Source organism: Petaurus breviceps, unplaced genomic scaffold (genome assembly GCF_028583685.1).
Source record: "Petaurus breviceps papuanus isolate PSGF00001 unplaced genomic scaffold, PetGlider_PUasm1.0 90747, whole genome shotgun sequence".
NCBI classification, from domain to species: Eukaryota; Metazoa; Chordata; class Mammalia; order Diprotodontia; family Petauridae; genus Petaurus; species Petaurus breviceps.
In genome coordinates this window covers 339,799-364,195 of record NW_027187334.1, presented here as the reverse complement: position 1 = coordinate 364,195, position 24,397 = coordinate 339,799, and the positions used below count along the sequence as shown (strand labels likewise).

The 24,397-nt window shown below is 40.0% G+C and overlaps 1 protein-coding gene across 3 annotated transcripts in view; it reads left to right on the top strand.

The window, feature by feature from the left end:
* HDX (highly divergent homeobox) overlaps positions 1 to 24,397 on the top strand; it is a 106,863-nt gene that overhangs the window by 79,831 nt on the left and 2,635 nt on the right. For all 3 annotated transcript variants that reach the window (XM_069067373.1, XM_069067374.1, XM_069067372.1), the window contains 3 exons: positions 3,423 to 3,502; positions 9,956 to 10,039; positions 21,222 to 21,344. In XM_069067373.1, coding sequence (XP_068923474.1) covers positions 3,423 to 3,502; positions 9,956 to 10,039; positions 21,222 to 21,344 — 287 coding nt within the window. The remainder of the gene's footprint in view (positions 1 to 3,422; positions 3,503 to 9,955; positions 10,040 to 21,221; positions 21,345 to 24,397) is intronic.

Below are 24,397 nucleotides of genomic sequence, written 5' to 3'. Positions count from 1 at the left end.
TGAAGTTCTAGGTAAATAATTAATAAGATTTGGTTCCACTTCTTACCCTGAAGGAATAATTAGTGAATGTCCTTGGGTCTTGGAGCTATGCTTTCTCTAATTACCCACCTGGTCTTCGCTATCACGACTCTTCTCTTTAGGGACCTGCCTCACATATTAACACACCTCATACTTTAAAAGTCTTGAAAATCAGAAGAGGTGGTTTAGTCTTTTGCTTTCCCATTCCCAAGCCAGCAAACCCTGCCAGCTTCTGATCTATGCAGGTGTCCTTCAGGCAGATTCATTGTTTGATGAATTTCAATAAACTGAATCCTAATGTTCTCTTGACTCCTCTTAGAAAAGAGGAGACGTGTTCTTCTGGGACCAAGAAATGATCTCTATATCTAGTGAAATCATGCCGAAAATTGGAGGGAAAAAACCTTTTAGAATCACCTGCTCTTTAAAAAGTATAACCTTCTATTAAAACATTGATGATTCTTTCCATAGCTCCGGCTCCTTATCTCCTTGCTGGGGAACACTGTGCTTTCCACATCTCATCCCTTCTATTTTCCAATTTTGTCCTTTCCCCTTCTTCTTTCTATTTCCCTCCCTCAGAAATATGTAGAGGAGGCATGGTGAGAAGTGATGGGGAACCCACTATGATCTCTCTGTTTGCCCCCTGGCCTCAAGCCCTGGTTCAGGGGTAATAACCCATACTCATATAATTTAGTGCTTAAAGGGTCCTTAGAGATCATCTAGTCCCACCCTGTCAGTTTACAGATGAGGAAACTGAGGCTCAGGAAGATTAAGTGACTTTCACCAAATGACCCAGGTAAAAACCAAATAGCAAAGCTAGGATTCTAATTCTGGTCTTTTTGAATTCTACATCCTGTGTTCTTTCCACTCCATCAGTTGGTCAAGTCCCTTAGGCTCATTTCGTAGAGAGACAAGCTTCAAAGGCTTATGTTTCATGGAGAGAAAAATGAGTATGGTTGCCAAGAGAGCTTTCGAAGCCTTCCAACTACCATACTGAGTAAAGTGCTTGGAGAACTATCCCAGTCAGCACCTCTAACATTCGATTCTGCTAGGATGCCCCTTTTGAACTGTATCTGTTACTCTCATGAAAGAGTTCTCCAGCTGGTCTAGCTGGAGCAGAATGCTTTTGTCTAGTGGGCTCTCTGGAATTTGACTAAGCAATAACTACGTATTTGTTTATTTTCCCTTTAGTAAAGTTCCTTTCTTTCCAAATACCAAGACATGAAAAATGTGGCTTTGTGACACTTTTGCTTGTGTTGAGCTGCTTCTAAACAGTCAGCACCATCACTTTCTGAGATGCATCTCTTTTCCTCTTATACCTTTTAAATTTTGAAACCTTCCAATGGCTTTTACATACCACTTCCAGAATGTGAAGAATCAGGCAGGAAAAGTTTTTAGTGAAGGCATGTTGATGCACAAAATTATGCAAAAATGACATCAGAGACACAACACAGGCCTCCAGAAATAATACATGTAAAGTCACTGATGAGGAAAGGCCACCACAGTCTGATGCCACCTTGCCCACCCTTACTTCTCATAAGGTTGTTGATTAAATATGCATTGAAATGTCAAAATTGTTAAAAAGTTAAGTTTCTTCTTCAAAAATTGTCTTACTTTCATTCATATGTTGACCTGATTACAAAAGTCTGTTAAGCTCTCTAAATACTTTGTACTCCCATCCACTACACTTTGGTATTATTCTCACCTGTTTCTCCATTACTGGGACTCATGCATGGGCTTGAAAAAAAAAAATTAAGAGAGCTGACAAATATTTTGCTGCTAATTAGTAAAGCCAATGTAATATCTAACTCTGAAGAAATCTAATACCTTTCCTTTCATCCAAGTAATCCCTATGACCTCAACTCAAGACTTATTCACAGGTAGTAGTTCTCAAAGTGTGGTCTGGAGACCCTTTAGGGTCCCCAAGACCTTTTCAGTGGGTCTACAAGGTCAAAATTTATTTTCATAATAATACCTAGATGTTTTAATTTCTAGTAAGTTAAATGTCAATAGAGAATGACCTACATGAACAGAAGTTCTTGGTTGAGAGGTCCTCAACAATTTTTAAGAGTGTTGAGTCAATAAGGTTGAGAACTACTGTTCTAAGGCCTTGTTTGCCATAGAAATGACTGTGGGTTTTGGAAGATCATATGGGTGGAGTACTAGCTCTGCCCAGTCTGTGAGTCAGGGAAATGGATGGTACATGTGTTGTCCAAGAACTAGCTCTGCAGAGTGTGGAAGGGTTTCTCATTCATTAGAAGTTTGATTAATAGGTGAAACATGTTTTCAGCTCCTGTGATTCACAGAGATCCTTTGCTCAGGTGTGGAAGAGCTTTGAGCCACGCTGGCACAGGGAATGCAAGACATCTGGGTTCCTTGAAGTCTTGGCACAAGCATGTATAGAGAGAGTTCTGTGCCATGTGCTTGGGGAGATCAGGGGGCTTCCTCAATGGGGATACTCCATCCAATGCAGAAAACCCTCTCAGTTTTCAAACTAGTACTACTCTCTCCCTCCCCCCCCACTCCAAGATCCTTTCCCGCTTCAGCTTCACCTCTGGGTAGAGATGCCTGATCAGCAACCTTTATTTGGAATGGGCTATTTTAACCTCCTTGGAAGAACAGGACTCAATCAATGTAATTAGGCTTCCTTTGTCCTACTTTTCCCATTTGTACAATGGAGACAACGTTTCATCCAAAAAGTTGCTTTGTTTAATACTCCTGAGAGAAAGAGTTTGTATTTTAGATAGGGAGTCATCCTTTGAGACTAAAAGGCTTGGGTTTAAGTCCTGTCTCTGATATATACTAGCTATGAGACCCAGCATAAGTCCCTTAACCTTTCTTTGCTCTAGGAAACCCTCCAGGATTGTAATTTACAGACAAGTTGTTGAGCTATGTTGATGGAGTGATTTTCTACTCTTAGAGTTCTCCATCTTGATGAAATCCTCGTTCTGGATCCCAAAAATAGAAAATGCCCCTAAATAGCTAAGACTCTATGGAAGTGCTAGATAAATAATTCCCATGATTTAGTTTCACGTCATAGCCTTAAGAAACAATAGGTGAATGTCTGTTGGAGAACAAATGGTCATCGGAAGGCTAGCCCCACATGATGAAACCAAAGGCCTTGTAAATGTTGACCAGATCCCCAGGCCATCATGCTCTAGAAACACTCTAGCAATTTTGCTGTCCCTTTTTTATAGAGGAGAAAATGGAGGCCCAAGTAGTATATATGTGACTCCCCTGTAGGTCAGCACTCTCATCCCTGATTTGGACCCTGTGTGTTGCTCCCTGGCCATGTCTCTCAAAGTCCTTTTCTAAGGCACACAATGTCTGTCACCCTGGAGGAGTATTGTGAATGAAACTTTGAGAATATAACCAATGGTGGGTTGTTGTTTTTTATATTTCCATAGAAGAGCCCAGTGAAGCAGTTCCAAATGAAGCAAGTAGGCACAAGGAAGAAGATCCCAGCACAGTGTCCACAGACAACGTGGTATGTACTCTTTAAAATACCCTTCAAACCAAGTGACAGGCTCATAAAAGGACAGACATTTCCAGTCAGTGACAATGTCAGCATTGTTAGGAAGGGAAGTTTTTTTTATGTTGTCATTTCTGTCCCGGAAATTATTCTTTTCAGAGAGTCACAAATGTAAATAGCTAATGAATGCTTGGTATTCATACAGCATTTTACACCTAAGAATTCGTTTTTCTTCAGCACCCTTGGAAAGCAGCAGAATTCTCCTCCTTGGACAGATGGTAGGATTAAAACGGAATTAAGCCCAAGAACATGAAGGAAGCCATTGTTAGTGCTCGGACTCATATTCAGGCCTTTCTGGCTTGGAGTTCTCCGTTGCAGACCACACCTCTGCCTCTTTGAATCATATCAGTTCTTAGAGTAGCTTCAGCGTTTGGTGTATTTGAAACTTTCTCGTCTTTCTAAGGGAAGTGAGACCCCTTTAACAACCCAGTAAAATTTGAAATTATGAAAAAAAAGCATTGGAGGCAGACGAACAAGAAGGAGTCTGTGTACATCTATGTACATGTGAATTGAACCAGCTTTTGAAATATATATATGTATATGTATATGTATATATATATATATACACACACACACACATAGGAGTCTTTGTTGTTGTTGTTGGGGGAAAGGGGGTGAGGAGAGGCAGGTCCAGAGCTGTGATTTCACTGGGATGGAGAATTTCTGGTGTGGGAATGCTTCCCACCAATGAGGCTCTTCAATTCATTCATGATTTAGAGGATACTGAGGGTTTAAGTGATCACATAGTCAGTGTATGTATGTCAGAGGATGAACTTGAACCCTAAGTCTTATGAGTTCCAAGACCAGCCCACTATCCACTATACCCATAAACCCAGAATCATGATAACTCCTTTACATTAGTGCTTTATAGCTACAAAGTATAGTGCCTACATTATCTAATTCAATTGTCACAATGCCCCTATCAAGTCGTTTAAATATTAGTATTCCCATTTTATAGGTAAAGAAACCAAGGCTCAGAAAAGTTGTGATTTGTCAGAGTTTGACACCCAGTAAAAGGCAGGATCCTGGAGCATAGTTTGCCCAAACCCTGCCCTAGGCAAGGTTGTTAACATTGTTTTAATGATATCTCTTTCTCTCTAGATGCTATCAAGACATTCAGCACTTAGTACGGTGCCTGGCACTTAATAAATGCTAATTGATTGATTCAGATTCCAGGACCAATTTTAGGCCAAGGCACATTAGAAAAGAGCCCTGTGCATTCGCTTTGGTTCCATTAAATCAGCATTTGGTGTTTGTGCTCAACCTTTAAAAATATGGCTCCTGAGGCTGATTTTCTAATGTACGTGGCATTGCTCCCTAGACTCACCCTGATCCCCATTGGTGGATTTTCACCATTAGAATGTTACAATGGGTAATAATAATATGTTGCTCATTTCCACAGCTCAAGGCTAAAAGGGACTGGGTTCAATCTTGGTGACCTCTATTTAAGAAAAACTCATGTATTCCCCCAGTTTCCCTTGGGAATGTCAAAATTTGTCTCTTGGCTCGGTCTTTGCAAAAAAGAAAAATGGACTTTAGCTCCCAGTCAAGTGCTCAGGCTAGTAAAACATCATATGTGGAACACATTTTATTTAACCTAATAGAAAATGTAAAGAACTCATAATTTAGTCTATAAACAATCAAGTTCAGTTCCTTTCCCTTGCTGGTTGACCTCCACTTTAACGAGAGACCTAAATAGTCCTCCTGACTTATAGCGTTACCCTGGATGGGACAGGGTCACTCTCACGCACATAAACATATATACGTACACATACACTTGAAATTGCTAGAGAGTCAAGCAATTCCTCCTGGATCAAGTTAACTAAGTTCGGGATCTTCACTCTGTCTTTTTCCCCCCATTTAAGAATTTTCAGTCCCTGTAAATTACATCAGTCACATTGTTCTGTAGCCCCAATTTTGAGAAAATGCTATGTGTTATTTCACACAATTTATACAGAACTCCTAAATGCTTTCCCCAGTACCTTTTGTAGGGGTTTTTGGTTGTTGTCCAGTCATGTCCAACTCTCCATGACCCCATTTGGGGTTTTCTTGGCAAAGATATTGGAGCTGTTTGCCATTTCTTTCTCCAGCTCATTTTACAGATGAGGCAACTGAGGCAAACAGGGCTAAGTGACTTGCCCAAGATCACATGGCCAGAAGTGTCTGAGGCCGGATTTGAACTCAGGAAGATGAGTCTTCAAGCCCAGTGCTCTAAGCACTGTGCCACCTAACTGCCCCTGTACCCATGTTATACAGAGGCATACATTATCCTCTCCAACTTTCTGCTTTTACATCACAAAGGGGCTTCCACACTGAGGTGTTAACAATTAGTAAGACCTGTGTGTGAACAAATTGTTTCGGGTGTTTTCCTCCTTGCTGCAAAGCCCTTCTTTGCCCCCATTTCATTTGTAGTAACAGCTCACATTTACATAGTATCTAGTTTACTTCGATTTTAACAGAGCATTTAACAAAGTATTTGATGTGATTCTTATGGAAAAAAGATGGAGACATATGGATTAGACAGTAATACAGTTAGATGCATTTGGAAACCTTGGAATGGCTCAACTCAAAGAATCGTGGTTGATGGTTCAATGTCGGCTTGGCAGGTGTCCAGTGGCATGCCCCAAGGATCTGTGTGGTTTAATCTTTCTTATCAATGACTTGGGTAAAGGCATTTCGGTTTGCTCATCACATTTGCAGATGCCACAAATATGGAGGGGGTGGGGAGGGAGAGTCAGCATACTGGAGAACAAGGTCAAGATCAGGAGCTAAATATCACATGAACTTCAGTCTTCAGTAAGGGTAAATGTCAGTGTCACTTGAGTTCGGTAAACTGGCCTCCCTGGGAAAGGCATGGTTAAATGGCACTTGGTGTGGGAAAAGATCTGGGGGTCTGAGTGGATTGCAGACTTGATAGAAGTCAGCATGGCGTTATGTGGCAGCCCCAAAAGCTCATGTGACTTGGGCTTACACTGCAGGAGGCCAAGCGCACAGGACGTGGTGGTTCTTCCACTCTTGCCTGGTTCCAGCACTTTGGGAGTATCATGTTCACTTCTGGTGCCCCAGTTTGAAAAGGACCTGGCTAAGTTAGAGGGCCTCAAGAATACAAGGCCTCAAGCCTGGGTCATACCTATAAAAAGAGACTGAAAGGACTTGGGCCTTTTCCTCTGGAAAAAAGAGGACTGGGAAAATTATAGCTCTTTTCAAGTGTTTGAAAGGCAGCCCTCACCCAGAAAGGTTAGGTTTGCTCTGTTTGGCCCCACAAAGCAGAACTAGGAGTGAGGTTTGGCTGTTAGAAAGCAGAAAGTTCAAGCTTGATATCAGGAAAACCTTGGTCAACAAAAACTGTCTGAAAGTGAGAGGAGCTGCCTTGGGAGGAGCTAGTGGTCTCTAGGTAGTGGGTACAGTGGAGAGCATGCTAGGCCTAGAGTCAGAGGTCTGGAGTTCAAATGTGGCTCAGATACTTCCTAGATTATGTGGGTCCTGGCCAAGTCACTGGACCTCTGACTGCCTCAGTTTTCTCAACTGTAAAATGGGAATAACAATTGTACTGACCTCCCAGGGTTGTTGTGATGACAGAATAAGATAATATTTGGAAAGCCCTCTGCAAACCTTAAAACACGATACAAATGTAGTGTCCTTCGCCTGGCCAGTGTGGGGGGCAGGGAGCATGAATGACCTCGTGGCACTATAGCATCATGATGGTTCCTTTTAAGTACGGGCCCATTCTACTTCTTAAATCCTGGGATTCTTCCTCACAATAGCCCATGAGGTAGATTGTAGTATCAGGGTTATTCCTCTTTTGTAAGGTGAACACTGGATCAGAGCCAAAGTGATCCTCATTGGAGTTCTGACTGCCATTAGTAGCCAGGCCACCTTGGACATGTCACTCAGTTCCTTTTAGGGAAACAGCATTGGACAGTGGAAAGAAGGCTGGTTTTGGAGTCAGAATGCTTGAATTCAAATCTCTCCTCTGCCACTTCCTAGCTATGTGACCTTGGGCAAGCCACCTAACTCCTTTGGCCTTTAGCTTCTTCGTTTTTAAAATTAAAGGGTTGGGATCAGGTGATGTCTAAGCTCCTTTATAGCTCTATAATATATAGCTTTATAGTGTCATCTCCAAATTTCCATTTCCTCCCCGTGAAAATGAGGACAAGAAATTCTTGCACTGTTAATCTTCCAAGATTATAAGGATTGACTGAGAAGGCACGTTAGAGCATTTGGTAAACTGGAAAGCATTATGCAAAGGACAGCCTCGTTAATATTTTTATTATTACTTCCACATTCGCAACACTCAAATCTCTAGACAGGGAGGAGAGTTGCAGATTGGATTTCACTGGTGTCAATGCTGGTGGGGGCGAGCACTAGCTGTTTTCCACTCAAATATTACATCCACCAATCCCTAATGGGACAACAAAAGGAAAGATGGTTTTGCTTTGTTCAAGGGAAAGTCAGATTTTTTTCTCAGGTAGGTAGTAATGATTTTCCCCTGTTATGAATTGTGTTAATAACATTCTTAAATTCCACAGGGCAATCTCCCCCCAGCATAAACAGCAGAGCCGTGCTATAGATTTCCGTTACCATTGCAAGATGCCAATGGGAGGCTCTTCCCCCTTAAAGAGATGCTTGTTTCCTAGCCGGCCTCTCTCTGCACTGTCTCCTCTGCAGCAAACATTTGAAGATAATGAATGAAGTCATGGCATGGGATGACTCACAGTCACTTAGGCACCTAATTTTTCAAGAACAATTGATTTTCAAAGACCAAACTCCAAACTTTCAAAGGTTGCTCGCCTCTGCCTGTACCCTTTTAGTGCCCCCAATTATTTATGGATGACAAATTACCCTGGCTTAGAATGTCTATTTGTGGGCTGAAATCTCTAGGGTGGCCCATACCCACTCCCTACAGGTTAGGCAGCAGTTGCGTTTCCCAGAGCCCAATCCAGACAAAAAAAAAAAAAGGACCAGCTCCAAAGTCCGATGAGAGCCTCCATGATTAAGCCCCAAGTTTATTGTGATTATAACAGAAAACAAAACATTAGATTCATCTCCAGGCAGCAGTAGAAAGCAATTTCACTGCAGCCATCCTATTGACTCAGAAGCCTTCAGGTCACAAGCCCCATAATGGTATTGTATCCTCATAGGCAATATATCAAATATGATCTTTCGAACTTTGCCTATGACTTTTAATCACCATATATATTGCTGGGTGGGAAGCCTCATCTTGTCTTCTGCCTATGACATATTGCTGTTAATGTACTCCTTCTTAAAGGCTGCCTAGTGACCAGACCTGGCTTTGCTTTAATTTGGTCCTCTGTTTGGGTCAAGAGAATTGGAGGCTGTTGGGTTTTTTGACTTGTGTTTTTCATGTACTGAAGGGAGAGAGCTCTGGCCCAGAATCTCTGAGGATGCCTTTGTTTGGTTTAACGCAAAGCCAGAAATTTCAGTTCTTAGCAAACTTGCCTCACTGGCTAGATTTTTTTTGTTGGCAGTTTGGATTTCTGGCAAGAGACAAATTCAATCATTCAACAAATATTTATCGAGTGTGTTATTGTGCGTGCAATGCTGTGGTTCAAATGCTTTAATGCCAGAGCTTGGTATTTTCTGGTTTTTATTCCTCTCTTTGTTTAGTGGTTATTGGTCACTGAAGGAAACAAATTATCAGGCATTTTTTCAGCATTGCATCCTAAAAGCCCCTTTCAATTGTACAGTCAGCTCTCAATTATCTAGCCTAATGGAAAGAAGCAGTGGCATGGATCGTTGAAAAGAACAGATAATAACAGTCCTGTATATTTGGCTTTGGAGTGTCCTCTGGCTGGCTTGGACTTGTTATTGTTGGTGCTTTAAAGTAGGACTTAGGGGGAGAGAGATTTTGACACTGTGGTATGAAGAGTGTTCTAACGATGAGAGCTATTCAAAAATGAATGGCTTGCCTTGGGACATGGCAATCTTAGTATCACAATATGATAGAGCTAGGAGGGTCCTTGGAGATCATTTGGCCGCCCTCTCTCCTTTAACAGACTAATAAATGGAGGCCCAAAGTAGAAAGCTTCCTGGCACTCAAAGGATTCAAGGAGAGCCTGCCAGAGCGGAGGCTACAGAGGGGTCACTGCACTGGATGAACAGTGGAACTGTATGACCACAAGGGTCCCACTAACCCTGAGATGCCATGATTCTCTTAATGTTAAAATGATTTTCTGTTTTTGTCATGTATCCATGAAAAGTAGAGGGAAATTGTCCACCATAGTGCGAAGAGACGAGCCTAGAATTTAGGACTCATTTCAGTTATCCAGAGTGGATAATCCCCTCATAGATAATCCAAAATCAATGGTATATGCTTGCACTGGGAAGGGGTATGTACAATAGTAATAACCATATGCATTTAGTAACATTTTTCTCCTTATGTTGCAGAAAATAGAAATAATTGATGATGAAGAAAGTGATATGATAAGTAATTCAGAAGTGGAACAAATGAGTTCTCTCTTGGATTATAAGGTAGACATAATTTGGGGTTTTTTATTGATATCATTTGGTCTCGGTAAAAATAATTGTGAATTCTGTATTTCCAACTCTCATCCTATCCTATCTAAAACAATCTAATGACTATTTATTAAGTTCCTACTGTATGCTAATCATTGTGTCAGCGGCTGGGGATATAAGGCAAAACAAAATATGGTCCCAGTCTCAAAGGAACTCATCTCCCAGTGCGGGGGCGGGGGGGGATGCATCCTATAAACAATTAAGCATCTTGATAACCTCAAGGCATTAATGACACATGTTGGACCTAGGGCTGGGCTTCTGTCTTCTGGGAAGTTCAGTACCCCAAGGTATCTCATCAACTCCCTCAACCCACAATGAGACCAATTAGGAAACCCTCAGGGGAAATCAACTTTGGTGAGCCCAGAGGTTATGGACTGCTGGTGACAGGGGGAGATCCTCATAATGCCAAACTTTTTTTTCTTCTTTTTACTCATCATATCTGTTTGTATCAAAATGGATCTTTTTCAAATGAGGGCGCTGCAGGAGCCACATGTGCCATGACATTCTGGTTTCTCTGCCTTTTGGGGTAGCAAAAAGCCTTTCATAATTTTGTCATGGAATAGAATTTGTTCGAAAGAGTAAATTACTTTCTTTATATGGTAATTTACCTGTTCTATGGGACATTAAAAAAAGAATCTTCAGAGCATTTTTAATGGCTAAGGAGACTACAGAATGAATATGAATAGAGGTGACCTTTTCTTAATGTCACTTGTCACTGAACTGAATGGCTTGTTGTGACAGGATGCCATACATAACTTTGTTTGTTTTGATTAAATTTTGACATCAGCGATCAGTCTTTCCGTCCATATGTTGGCCGCATAAGTGTTCATGCCGTCCCTTAGCGAATCAGAATCCTCTGCCCAGAGAGAGCTCTGCAGCCTTCCGTGGCTGTCTTTGAATGCCCCAAAGTTCTTTCCTTTGAGCACCTTTAGTGTTAAGAGCAGAGCTGGGGAATCAGGAGATGTTAACTGAGAGTAGCATTTCATTGGAAAAGACAGCAGCTGTCATTTTCAACAAAATCTTTTCAGTTTTTGCCAGTTATTTCATTGGCCAGATTCTGTTTTCCAAATGTTCCTAACACATCAGGTTTTCAAATATTGAAGAACACAAATACAGAAGGAAACTGTCTTTTAAGAAATTTTTGCAAAGGAGGTCAGGGAGGACAATCTGATCATGTGCTCACTTACAGCTGTCTTTCCCACTAAGAATTATTTGAGTGATCCCTTCTGGGGCATAAGAGTATGTTCGAATCCCTCTTACATGTCATTTAGTGAATCAGGAAACATTGAGCTGGCACCTCCAGTATGCAGAGCCCTGGGCACCCCAAGTTGGAAGCTGACAGAGCCCCATAAGTCACCACTTGACAACCCTGCATCTGTCATTAATTGACATTTGTAGTCAATTAATGACTTGGGCAAGTCTCTTCTCTCTTAGCCTCCATTTCCCTGTCTGTGGAAGGAGAGTGAAGTGGAGACCATTGAAGGTCCCCTGTAGCTGCACAATCTCTGACTTCGGGTCAGAGGGCCACGTTTTCCAGCTGTAAAGTGGTTTCCTAGCAATGCAGATGGGAGTGGGCCCAGGCCTTATTTAGTAAGGTCACTTCCTAAGGCTCCTTTCCCTGAGGCTTCTGAGCTTCTTGAGGAAGTTTGAAGGCCTGACCCAGAGGAGGTTGTATAGTCCTTCTGCCAATTAGCTTTAGTGCCAGGCTGTAAAGGGCATTTAGTATCCTGGCCCTTTTCATTGTAGCAGGTGCTGTAGGGAACAACAAGCTATTTCACTGTTACTTCGGGGGAGGAGGGGCTTTTGAGTCCTCCCCTCCTCCCCCATAACCTCATGAACAACTTTGTTGGAACTCGCAAACACCAGTACACGTAGTGGCCAGAGAATTGCAGAACTTCTATTGGCGTGTTTGCCAATTCCATTCATTTAGGCACCTTGCTGCCCTGCTTCCCAAGGAAGGCCGCATTGAAAATCAGATTGCAATGCCTGTTTTTGGTTTTTTGTTTTTGACAGCCTAATCTGTATTGGATCAGAATGTGTATTTTACCTTTACCCTGCTTAAAAGAAATTATTACACTGTGCATGCAAACGCCCACCCCCCTCGCCACACACAGCTATTTGGCGCCTCTAGACAAGTAATTTTTTTTTTTCTAGTTTAACGTTGATTTATGTAGTAGAGTGTCATCTTGAGAAGGATTGCCGCCCCCCCCCCCCCCAGCCCCGCAACCTTTGCGGTGCTATGATGCAAACATAAGTCACTATGAAATCAATTCAGCTTTTCTGTTTGGTGCTAATTATAAATTACTCTGAGTGGTTTGTTGTCGTTTTCCCTCGAGCTCTGAGTTGAATCTACATGTTATTCTTGTGATTCCATGTTAAAAATGGAAAGAATACCTTCTTTGTATATTCTCTCATTGCTACTCATTGATACTGAGTGTAGACATTTGGAAGGTTCCGACTGGGTCGTAGCTTTGGAAACCCATATTATGAAGGAGTGCCAAGCCAAAACCAAGTCCTTGTGTGATGCAAGGTAGTAGGCAAAGGCCCTGAGGCCCAATTGTCTGGGTCAGAAAAACTACCTCAACTTTGGCAGCTGTAAGCAGGCTCAATGATGGAGTCAGCAAGGAAGAAAGGAAACTAGCATTTATAAGGGCCTACTTTGTGCCAGGCACTGCTAAGCACTTTCAAAATATTATTTCCTTTGGATCTGTACAATACCTCTGAGAGGTAGATCCTGTTTTTATCCCATTTTATAGTTGAAAAAACTGAGGCAGACAAATATTAAGGGACTTGCCCAGGGTCACACAGTTATTACGTGTCTGAGGCTGATTGGAACTTAGGTCTTCCTGACTTAAGGCCCGGCAATCTATCCACCTAGCTTCCTCCCTTGCTTTGCAAGGATCCTCGAATGCTTCCTGGAGGTCATACCATTGGATGAAAGCTTCCATCTAATTGAGTGGATTTAACAGCAAGACAAATGAGCTCATTGTAGTGTGGGCAACTCATCCAGTGCTCTGATTTCAGTGCCTCCCATAAAACCCTTCTTCTCCCTGAAAATTCCTCGGGCTACACATAACAAATTATAGATAATCTAGAAAATGATCCGTATCTTTGCAAAGATGATTTCAAATCTGTTTATGTTTTCAAAACACTACATGACTCCTTAGAATTTGTCTGAAATTAAGGGACCTGAATCTGCAAAGATAACTCTACGACCTTTGTAAGCATGAATTAATTTTTTAAAAGTGATCTCTAATGGATTGTGAGTGCAGCTAGGAAAGGACTACATAAGGACCAAATGGGAGATAATGATGCTTTATAGAAAAAAGTCTTCCTGGGTAGCACTTTACTAATACTGCTGCCTTGACAACTACTACTAATAAAGGCTGGAGGCCTTAAATGAGGCCAGCCTGCTAGATGCAGGACGTGGGAAATTTTATTGCCAAGCTTGTAGTAACCCTGCTTGTCAATACAAAATGCCTCTTGATGAGGAACTACGTTCGTACAGATGATTTACTTCTGATCAACCTGTCTGCAAAGGCAGATCCCAGAGGCAGTGTGGTAAATGGTGTCGCCAAAATATTTCATGCATGGGATGTAATTTTCCCTTGACCACCTCAGTCAAGACAGCCAAAATGCCAAGAAACTCTCATTTTTATATAGCTCTTAATCAATACTATTTTTTTTTTAATTTTATGTCTGATTTTTTTCCAATTACATGTAAAAATAATTAACATTCATTTTTCAAAATTCTGAGTTCCAAATTCTCTCCTTCCCTCCCTCCCCTCCCCCCTCCTCCAGAAGGCAAGCAATTTGATATAGATCATACATGTACAGTCATGCAAAAACATGAGTTGTGTTGTGAAAGAAAACACAAACTAAAAAAACCAAGAACAATAAGGAAAGTAAAGACGTATGTTTCTAGCTGCATTCACACTCCATCAGTTTTCATTTCAGAATTGTCTTGGGTCATTTTATTGCTGAGAATAGCTAAGTCATTCACAGTTAATCCTCCTTACAATATTGCTGTTACTGTGTACAATGTTCTCCTGGTTCTGTTCATTTCACTTTGTATCAGATTATATGTCTTAGCATATTTTTCTGAAATCAGCCTGCTCATCATTTCTTATAGCACAATAGTATTCTATCACAATCATATACCACAACTTGCTCAGCCATTCCGCAGCTAATGGGCATCCCGTCAGTTTCTAATTCTTTGCCACAAAAAAAGAGCTGCTATAAATATTTTTGTAAAAAATAAATTCCTTTTCCCCTTTAATCTTTTTGGGATAGAACTAATAGGGATATTGCTGGGTCAGTTTTATAAGCCTTTGGACATAATTCTAAGTTCTCTATTTTTGTACATATAGGTCCTTTTCCTTTTTGTTTTTTATCTCTTTGAGATACAGATCTACTTTTATCTCTTTGGAATACAGCAGTATTGCTGGGTCAAAGGTTATGCACAGTTTTATAGTCTTGTGGGAACAGTTCCAAATTGCTCTCCAAAATGGTTGTATCTGTTCACAACTCTGTCAGCAATGCATTTGGGTCACAGTTTTTTACATCCCCTCCAATATTTGTTATTTGCCTTTTCTGTCATATTTGCTAATCTGATATGTATAAGGTGATACCTCAGAGTTGTTTTAATTTTCATTTTTCTAATGAATGGTGATTTAAAGCTTTTTTTTCCCTATGGCTATAGATAGCTTTGATTTCTTCTGAAAACTACCTATTCATATCCTTTGACTAATTCTCAAACTAATTCTCAATTGGGGAATGACATGTATTCTTATAAATTTGACTCAGTTCTCTATATACTTAAGAAATGAGGCCTTTATTAGAGAAACTTGCTCTAAAATTTTTTTTCTCAGCTTTCTGCTTTCCTTCTAATCTTGGCTGTACTGGTGGTTTTGTTTCTGCAAAAACCTTTTAATTTAATGTAATAAAAATAATCTATTTTATATCCCATAATGCTCTCTATCTCTTGTTTGGTTATAAACTCTTCTCTTATTCATAAACTGACTGGTAAAATATTCCTTGCTCCTTTAATTTATTTATGATATCACCCTTTATGTCTAAATGATGTTCCCATCTCCATACCTAATTTCTGTCCCACTGCTTTTCCATTTTCCCAGGAATTTTTGTCACTAGCTTTCAATTAGTTTTTTAGTTGATTTCTCTAGGATTCTCAAAATATCATCTGCAAAGAGTGATAGTTTTATTTCCTCATTGCCTGTTCTAATTCATTGGGATTTAATTTTCTTCTCTTATTACTATAGCTAATGTTTCTAGTACAATATTCAATAATAGTGGTGAAAATGTCATCCCTTCTCCACCTCTGATCTTACTGGGAAGGCCTCTGGCTTATCCCCATTAGAGATAATGTTTGCTGATGGTTTTAGATTGATTCTACTTATCATTTTAAGGAAAGTTCTATTTATTCCTATGCTTTCAAGTGTTTTTAATAGGAATGAGTACTGTCTTTAGTCAAAAGCTTTTTCTGTATCTGTTGAGATAATGTGAGTTTTGATATTTTTGTTGTTGATATAGTCATCTATGCTGATAGATTTCCTAATATTGAACCAGCCCTGCATTCCTAGTAAAAATCCTGGCTGGTCATAGTGTATGATCTGTGGGGTATATTGCTATAATCTCCTTGTTGTTAATTAATTTAAAATGTTTTGCATCAATATTCATTAGGGAAATTGGTCTATAGTTTTCTTTCTCTGTTTTTGCTTTTCCTGGTCTAGGTATCAGCACCATATTTGTGTTTTAAAAGGAATGTGGTAGGACTCCTTTGCCTATTTTCCAAATAGTTTGTATAGTATTAGAATTGATTATATAATAGTATATATTAATATTAATTATGTAGTATTAAAATTAATTTTTCTTTAAATGGTACATGAATCCATCTGGTCCTGAGGACATTTTTCTTAGGGAGCTCATTGATGGCTTATTCAATTTATTTTTCTAAAATAGTTCTTTAAATATTATATTTCCTCTTCTGTTAATCGAGGCAATTTATATTTTTATAAATATTCATCCATTTCACTTAGATTGTTTTAGATTTATTGGCATATACTTGAGCAAAATAGCTGCTAATAATTGCTTTAATTTCCTCTTCATTGGTAGTAAATTCACCCTTTTCATTTTTGATACTGGTAATTAGGTTTTCTTCTAGTTTTATTTATTAGTTCAATGGTTTTCTTACTTGCAATTTTATTAATCTCTCCTTTGATTTTCAGGATTTCCAGTTTGCTATTTAATTGGGCATTTTTAATTTGTTCTTTTTCTAGTTTTTTTTTTTTTAGTTGCATGCTCCAATTCATTGATCTGCTCTTTCTCTATTTTATTGATGTAAGTGTTTAGAGATATAAATTTTCCCCTAAGTACTGCTTTGGCTGTATCCCATAAATTTTAGTATGTTGTCTCATTGCTGTCATTCTCTTTGATGAAATTGTTTCTTTGATTTGTTCTTTGACTCATTCTTTTTTTTTTTTGGAGGGAAGTTAGGGCAATTGGGGTTAAGTGACTTGCCCAAGGTCACACAGCTAGTTTTGTGTTAAGTGTCTGAGGTTGGATTTGATCTCAGGTCCTCCTGACTCCAGGGCTGGTGTTCTACTCACTGCACCACCTAGCCGCCCTGACTCACTCATTCTTTAGGATTAGATTATTTAGTTTCTAATTAATTTTTAATCTGTTTCCACAGCTCTTTATTGAATATAATTTTATTGCATTATGATCTGAAAAGTTTGCATTTAATATTTTGGATTTTCTACATTGGGTTGTGGTACATGATACATGGTCAGTTTTTGTGTAGGTACCATGTACTACAGAGAAAAAGGTATATATTCCTTTTCTGTTCCCATTCAGTTTTCTCCAGAGGTCTATCACTATCTAACCCTTATAAAATGCTATTCATCTCCTTAACTTTTTTCTTGTTTATTTTATGGTTAGATTTATCTAGTTCTAAGAAGGGAAAGTTGAAGTTTCTTACTAATACAGTTCTATTGTCTTATTTCCTCCTGTAACTCATTTAACTTCTCCTTTAAGATTTTTGAATGCCATATCATTTGATGCAAATATGTTTAATATTGATACTACTTCACTGACTACGTTTTAGCAAAAGCACCTTTTAGGAAAATGTAGTTTCCCTGCTTATCTTTTTTAATTAGATGGATTTTTTTTGCTTTTGCTTTGTCAGAGATCATGATTGTTATCTCTACTTTTTTTACTTCAGCTAAAGCATGATACATTCTGCTCCAGGCCCTTACCTTTACTCTGTGTGTATATCCCTGCTTCAAGTATGTTTCTTATAAACAGCATATTGCTGGGTTCTGGTTTTTAAATCCACTCTGCTATCTGCTTCTGTTTTATGAGTGAGTTTATCCCATTCCCATTCAGTTATGATGCCTATGTATTTCTCTCCATTCTGTTTTTTCCAGTATTTATCCTTCTCTCGATCTCCTATCATCCTGTCTCTCCTCAAAAGTGTGTTTTGCTCCTGACCACTGCCTCCCCCCATCAACCCTTCCCTTTATCATTCCTCCCTTCTCTTATTCTCTTCTTCTCCTTCTTCCCTGTAGGGCAAGGTAGATTTCTATACTGAGTGTGTACATTATTCCCTCTTTAAGCCAGTTCCAATGAGAGTAAGGTTCAAGTGCCCCCCCTCCATCTTCCCCTCCATTGTAAAAGCTCTTCCTTCCACACCTCTTTCATGTAAGACAATTTACCCCAGTCTACTTTACCCTTTCCCCTTCTGCCAATGCATCTTTCTTTCTCATCCCTAATTTTATTTTTTTTAAATCATCACATCATAGTCAACTCATTCCAGTGCCCCTTGTCTATGTATGCTCCTTCTAACTGCCTTAACAATGACAAAGTTCTTAGGAGTTACAAGTATCATCTTCTCATGTAGGAATATAAACAAATTAAATTTATTGAACCCCTTATGATTTCTCTCTCATGTTTACCTTTATCTGCTTCTCTTGAGCCTTGTATCTGAAAGTCACATTTTCTTTTCAGTTCTTTCATCAGGATGCTTGAAATTCCTTTATTTCATTAAATGTCTCTTTTTACCCAGAAGAATTATACTCAGTTTTGCTGGGTAGGTTATTCTTGGTTGAAATCTTAACTTCCTTGCTCTCTAGCATATCTCATTCCAAGCCCTCTGAACTTTTAATGTAAAAACTGCTAAATCTTGTGTTATCCTGACTGTGGCTCCACAATATTTGAATTGTTTCTTTTCTGCTCCTTACAATATTTTTTCTTAACCTGTGAACTCTAAAATGGGGCTATAATATTTCTGGGAGTTTTCACTTTTGGATCTCTTTCAGGAGAGAGCCAGTAGATTCTTTCCATCCCTATTTTACCCTCTGGTTCTAGGATATCAGGGCAGTTTTCCTGATAATTTCTTGAAATATCTTTTCTAGGCTCTTTTTTTTTATCATAACTTTTAGATAGTCCAATAGTTCTTAGATTATCTCTCTTCAGTCTGTTTTCCAGATAAGTTGTTTTTCCAGTGAGATATTTCATGTTTTCTTCTATTGTTTCATTCTTTTGATTGTGTTTTATTATTTCTTGATGTCTCATGGAATCATCAGCTTCTACTTGCCCAGTTTTAATTTTTATGGAATCATTTTCTTCAGTGAGCTTTTATACATGCTTTCTTACTTGTTCAATTCTACTTTTTAAGGAGCTCTTCTCTTCATTGGATTTTTGTGCCTCTTTTGCCATTAGGCCAATTCTATTTTTTGAGGTGCTATTTTCTTCATTATTTTTTGTGCCTCTTTTGCCAAGCTATTGACTCTGTTTTCATAATTTTCTTGCATCACTCATTTCTTTTCCAATTTTTCCTCTACCCTTCTTATTTGATTTTTAAAATTCTTTTTTAGTTCTTCCAAGAATTCCTTTGGGTCTTGTCACCAATTCACATTTTTCTTTAAAGCTTTACATGTAGCTTTTTTGACTTTGTTGTCTTCTTCTGAGTTAGTGTGTTGATCTTCCCTGTCACTGTAGTAACCTATGGTAAGGTTCTTTTTTATTGTTGACTGCTCATTTTCTAGCCTATTTCTTGACTTTTAACTTTATGTTAAAGTTGGACTCTACTCCCAGGGTAGAGGGGGTACTGTACCAAGCTTCAGGTTTTTCAGAGCTAGTTCTGGCAATCTATAAGCTTACAGTTCTTTCAAGATGGTCTCATCTAGGGAGAAGTGTCACTGCTCTCCTTGCCTATGCTCTGGTATGTGATTGACTACTAGCACTTTTCTTTGCCCTGGAACTGTGACCAGGATCCCTGCTCTCCTGCTGCCCCAAGTGCTTTTGCTCATTATAACCCTGTTCCTGCTCTCCTATCATCACAAGCATCAGTGCGTCTTTCTGTCTTGGACCTGAGGCTAGAACCCCTGCTCCCCATGAGTAACCACCTTGGAAATGTAACCAGGGTCTTCTCGCTCCTGTGGCTCTAAGTGCTAGTGATCTAATGCCCAGAGAAGTGTATGGGCAATATAATAGAGTTCTATACACAGTGCCAGTAAAAGGTCTCCTGTAATCTCTTTTTGACCAGTTGTCCAGCCCCGTTACTGCCAGTTCAGCTGTCCCCAAGGCCTACTGACTACACTGTGCTCTGATTAGCAGAACTTTCCTGCCACCCTCCTAAGTTGTCTTGGACTTCCAGATTGTTTCACCCTGACCTTTTGTCGCTTCTGCCACTCCAGAATTTGATTTGAGCTGCTATTTTAAAGTTGTTTGGGGCAGATTTTTGGAGAGTTCACTTGGCTCCCTACCTTTACTCTACGATCTTGGCTCTGTCCCTCAGTCAACACTGTTACAAACCCTTGCCAGTCTCCTGTACTGGTTGAGACCACCACACTAGGCTTCTATCTCCATCAAATTGACCACATTTCTCTCTCATCTGGAAAGTCATGATAGGCTATAATACTATTTATTTTTCTAGTTCTATGGCCTCGGACAAGTTACTTTAATTCCCTGGACCTCAGTTTCCTCCTCCATACAATGAGAGGTCTGAGAGGTGATTTCTAAGGGCCTTTCACTTCTCACTTTCTCTAATTGTTTGGTCTGAGTTGCCTAAGCTAAGTGTGTATCCCTGATGCACTTTAACTGGAGAGTAATGAACACCAACTTATGGTTTTAATTCATTTTTCTCCAAAATATTTTCATGTCCATTATTTAATTTGATCTTAACAACTGTGTGGAATCACAGGTTGGAAATGGCATTGGGATGCCATCTAGGCCAACCCCCTTCTTTTATAAATGAGTAAGGTCAGATGTTTCCTTTTTGTCTTTGTATTTTCAGTGCCTGGTATATAGGAAGGGTTCAATCAATAAATGATTGTTGAATTAGGAGGCTTAGCCAAGGTCACACAGATCATAAGTGGTTGAACCAGGATTAGAAGCAGGGTCCTCAGCTCTACCAGGGTAGGTGTGGTGCCCATTATACAGATGAAAAAAGTTGAAGCTCCACGGAAGTAACTTACTCAGGATCACATAGGCCAGGTTTAGAGTGGAAGCCTCCTGACTCCCAGTGAGAGCCTTGGTCACCTTCTACCCCACTGATATGAGTACTTAGGAGAAATTGGGGACCCAGTTTGTTATATGAAAAGATCCAGGCATCAAGCTTATGCACAGGCCCCCAAACTGGTCTTCACAATCTCCATTGTGCTTTCCAGGCCACCATGTGAGAGGCTGATATATTTAGCTCTTCCCAGCTGCTCATCTGATCAAGGAGGCTATAAGATTCGCCCTCTCCTCCTTGCTCTAAGTTAATAGGGGTCTGTCTGTTGGTACTCCTAGTCGAAGTGCTGATTAGGCTTTTGGGGATTCTCCAAGAAAGGAATTGTTTTGTGTTTTGTTGAGGTTTTTTCCTCCTCTCTTACCTCGTGGCAGGATTTTTGACCTTGCAAACTCAGACTCGATCATCTTTACCCTGAGGGATGTTTTCTATGGCAATTCTATTAACGGCCAACCTTTGAGCACTGGAATAATTTAGCTTGCTTCATTATATTCTCCCCTGTTAGAACTAGATTTTCTCCCTTGTCCCTTTGCTTTGATAGATTGTAGAATTTCCACCTTTCACATATGCTAATGTTGCTGGGGCTGTTTCTGTCTTGGCCTGCAGAATGAAGAAGTCAGATTCATGGAAAATGAGCTGGAGATTCAGAAACAAAAGTACTTTAAACTCCAGGCATTTGTGAGAAGCTTGATATTAGCCATGAAAGCTGATGATAAGGAACAACAGCAGGTAAGTCGGAGAGGATACTAGGAGGCTGCCGCTTATCGTGATGAGAAGTGCTACTACTTTTCTGTACATTTTGTCACATCTCTTCTTCATTCTGGTTTTGCACTGAAGAAAGGTCTGTTATCCCGTGATTTTTCTTCTTCCTCCCCCTACCACCCACCCCAGGAATATATCATGAGACTTTGGGCACTGTCTGTTAGTGGATTGACAAGATGGCACACCAGCACATTTGATCAATTAGTATTCTTGCCTTTGAAATTGAATCACGGGACATCCTTAAAAACAAAGCAATCCAGAGCCAAGGGCAACCCACCCAGAATATTCTGAGGGGGAGAGGTTGGCCTTGGCTGGGGCACTTCCCAGGATGCAGTTCATGGGAACATTGGCCAATTCAGAGGCTGTGGAGGAAGAGGGTGCCAGGTCTGGACCTCACTTACCTTTTGTCTATGCTGGAGTTCATGAACGTGTATGCCTTCTGCTCAGTAACACTCCTCAGAAAAGAAATAGCAAAGGATTTGGGGAAATGCTTAGTCATCATCATTATCGTCACCTTTTTTCCTTGCAGTAGAATGTTCGATTCTTCCATCTAAGAGATCAGGTGTTATGTCTTGGGATAAGGAGAGAAGCAAATAAATTAGTTTTTGAAATGTAAAACAATGTAAGTGTCTGAGATGAGATTTAAATCTAGGTCTTCCCACCCATAGGCTTGCCTCTTTTTTTCTCTTCCAGCACAGTAACTTTCCATTACATTTTTATGCCAGTTTGTTTAGCCATTCTCCAAATAAATGGCCACAATTGCCTTTTTCATATTTCGAATGTCAAAATGAAGACCTTTGCCTTCTTTTATTTTTTTCTAGTAATTTCTTAATCTTGCTAGGATGAATTTTCCACAAATTCATTTCCATTGAAGCAAAGGAAAATGTTACCATATGTTGTATCACTAATCTGGGACAGAACATAGAGCATCCTTTTGTGGCTCAAGGGGCAGAGAAGCATTTCTGAGGTAATGTCCTCCAAGGTATAAGGATTCCTAGGGCTGAAAGAGCTCAGCCAGTTTGAACCTTTGCCCTAAGGCAGGGACACGTTCAGACCCATCCCAGAACACGAGGGGAGCAGATGATCATAGCCCTAGAGCAAAAATATCCCTTAGATGCTACCTAGTCCAATCCCTTCATTTTACAGATGAGGAGGTTGAGGCCCAGAAAAGTAAAGTGGGGCAGAGTGAGGCTGACTCCAAACCCATCATTCAGAAGGAGATTCTGAAGCTGTTGAACTTTAGTAATCCAAGCCTCTCATCAATTCCTCTCTATATGTTCTAGAGGAAACGTCAACTGTAAAACTCAAGGCCAGAGTTAACTCACACATGGAACTCAAGCCAGTATTCATCCACCTTTCCACATGCCCATGGCCCCAGTTTAATCAACTGTTAACTGCCACTACCAACGTGGTTCAAGTGCATTGCTCTCAATTGAATGTATGTAGTAGGATTGCGCAATCCCTTCATTCTCAGAAATCTGAAGTATAGGCTCAGAGGGCTAATTGCAGCGCTTTAGAATGTGGTCCCAGAGGCATTATACATTTTGAATAATTATAAAGAACAAAATTGGACCCAGTCCTAAGACTAGCCTTTGGAATGTGGTCTTGGACTCCCAGACTGTAGTATTATGATTTCAATTATGTTGTCAATTTGGAATTACCAGTGGCATTTGAAATCTGTGAACAACACACACATTCCTTTTTAGTTTAGAAAGAAAAAAAAAGGAAGCTAGTCCAAATGCTTGTGTGGCCCAGATTCTGTGCTGTTACGACTACATAGACCTCGGACACTAGCTTTGTTACTCTAGGCAAGTCACCTGACTTCTCAGTGCTTTGGTTTCCTCATAAGTAAAATGGACATAGTAAGAATACCTACCTCTTGGACTTGTTGGAGGGTCCAAACTATGGAAGGTGTTTTGCAAGCCATATCAGTGAAATGACTATGATGTATTTCTTATTATCATTAGCAACACTGTCAGAATGAACTCAAGTGAGCTGGGGGGGGACTTCTTCCTTTTTTCTTCTTCTCTGTAAGGGAGCTAGAGGTGTAGAAACATGGTGATCATACACAGCTATGATAGCGGATACCTGAATAATGAATCACTGCCTGTTTTGGTGACCAGTGGCTAGTATCGGATTCTCCAAGTGTGGTCTGCCATGGTCATGAGGTGACCTCAGGGCTGATCTCTTGTCTTGTTAGCGTTTCTATTGTTATGTGGCTATGGTTGTGTTACTGGAAGGAATGAATAAATTTGACATTTAATAATCATGAAATCAACTATAATCTTATTAGTATGTCATGGAAGGCAGTATCACTTTCCTATGAGTCCTTATGGCTTGTTTTTCTTGTCTTTGCCATGACAAAGAGAAACAGGAAGGGTAGGTAAGGCACAAAATCTTTTGCCCCAGCCGTGCGTTCAAGGGCTGAAAAAGTTGGAGAACCCTTGGTGTAGGGGAGATTGCAGGTAGCCTAAGTTTTTAATCCCCAGGGATGACAATGAGCACTATAACATTGCCCCAGACTGTTAAAGACATTTGTCATTTGTCAGCCACAGCCACTGTACTGGTTGGTTTTACTTAGTCAGTTTTCTTCATTGCAAGGGATAGTTCAGTTCCTGGTGGGGAGGGGAGTGGTATTTTGAAATGACTGTGATGTAAAAACAAAAGACATCACTAAAAACTAGCTAAAAATATTAGAGAAAAAAATGATTGCTGAAGACAGATGATGAAACTTCTTTCTGTCTTCTTGGTAAAGAGGTTGGGAACTATGGGTACTAAATTTTGCCTATTCTCTCAGACCTGATCAGCTGTGTTACCTTGTTTTGTTTAGTTCATGGGGGAGGGCAGTTTGAGGGGAGGAATAACAGGAAATACGTATCATGTAAAAAACAAAAAACATCAAGGAAACTTATATATCGTGTTGTGTTTGTGTGTGAATGTGTGTGTGTGTGTGTGTGTGTGTGTGTGTGTGTGAGAGAGAGAGAGAGAGAGAGAGAGAGAGAGAGAGAGAGAGAGAGAGA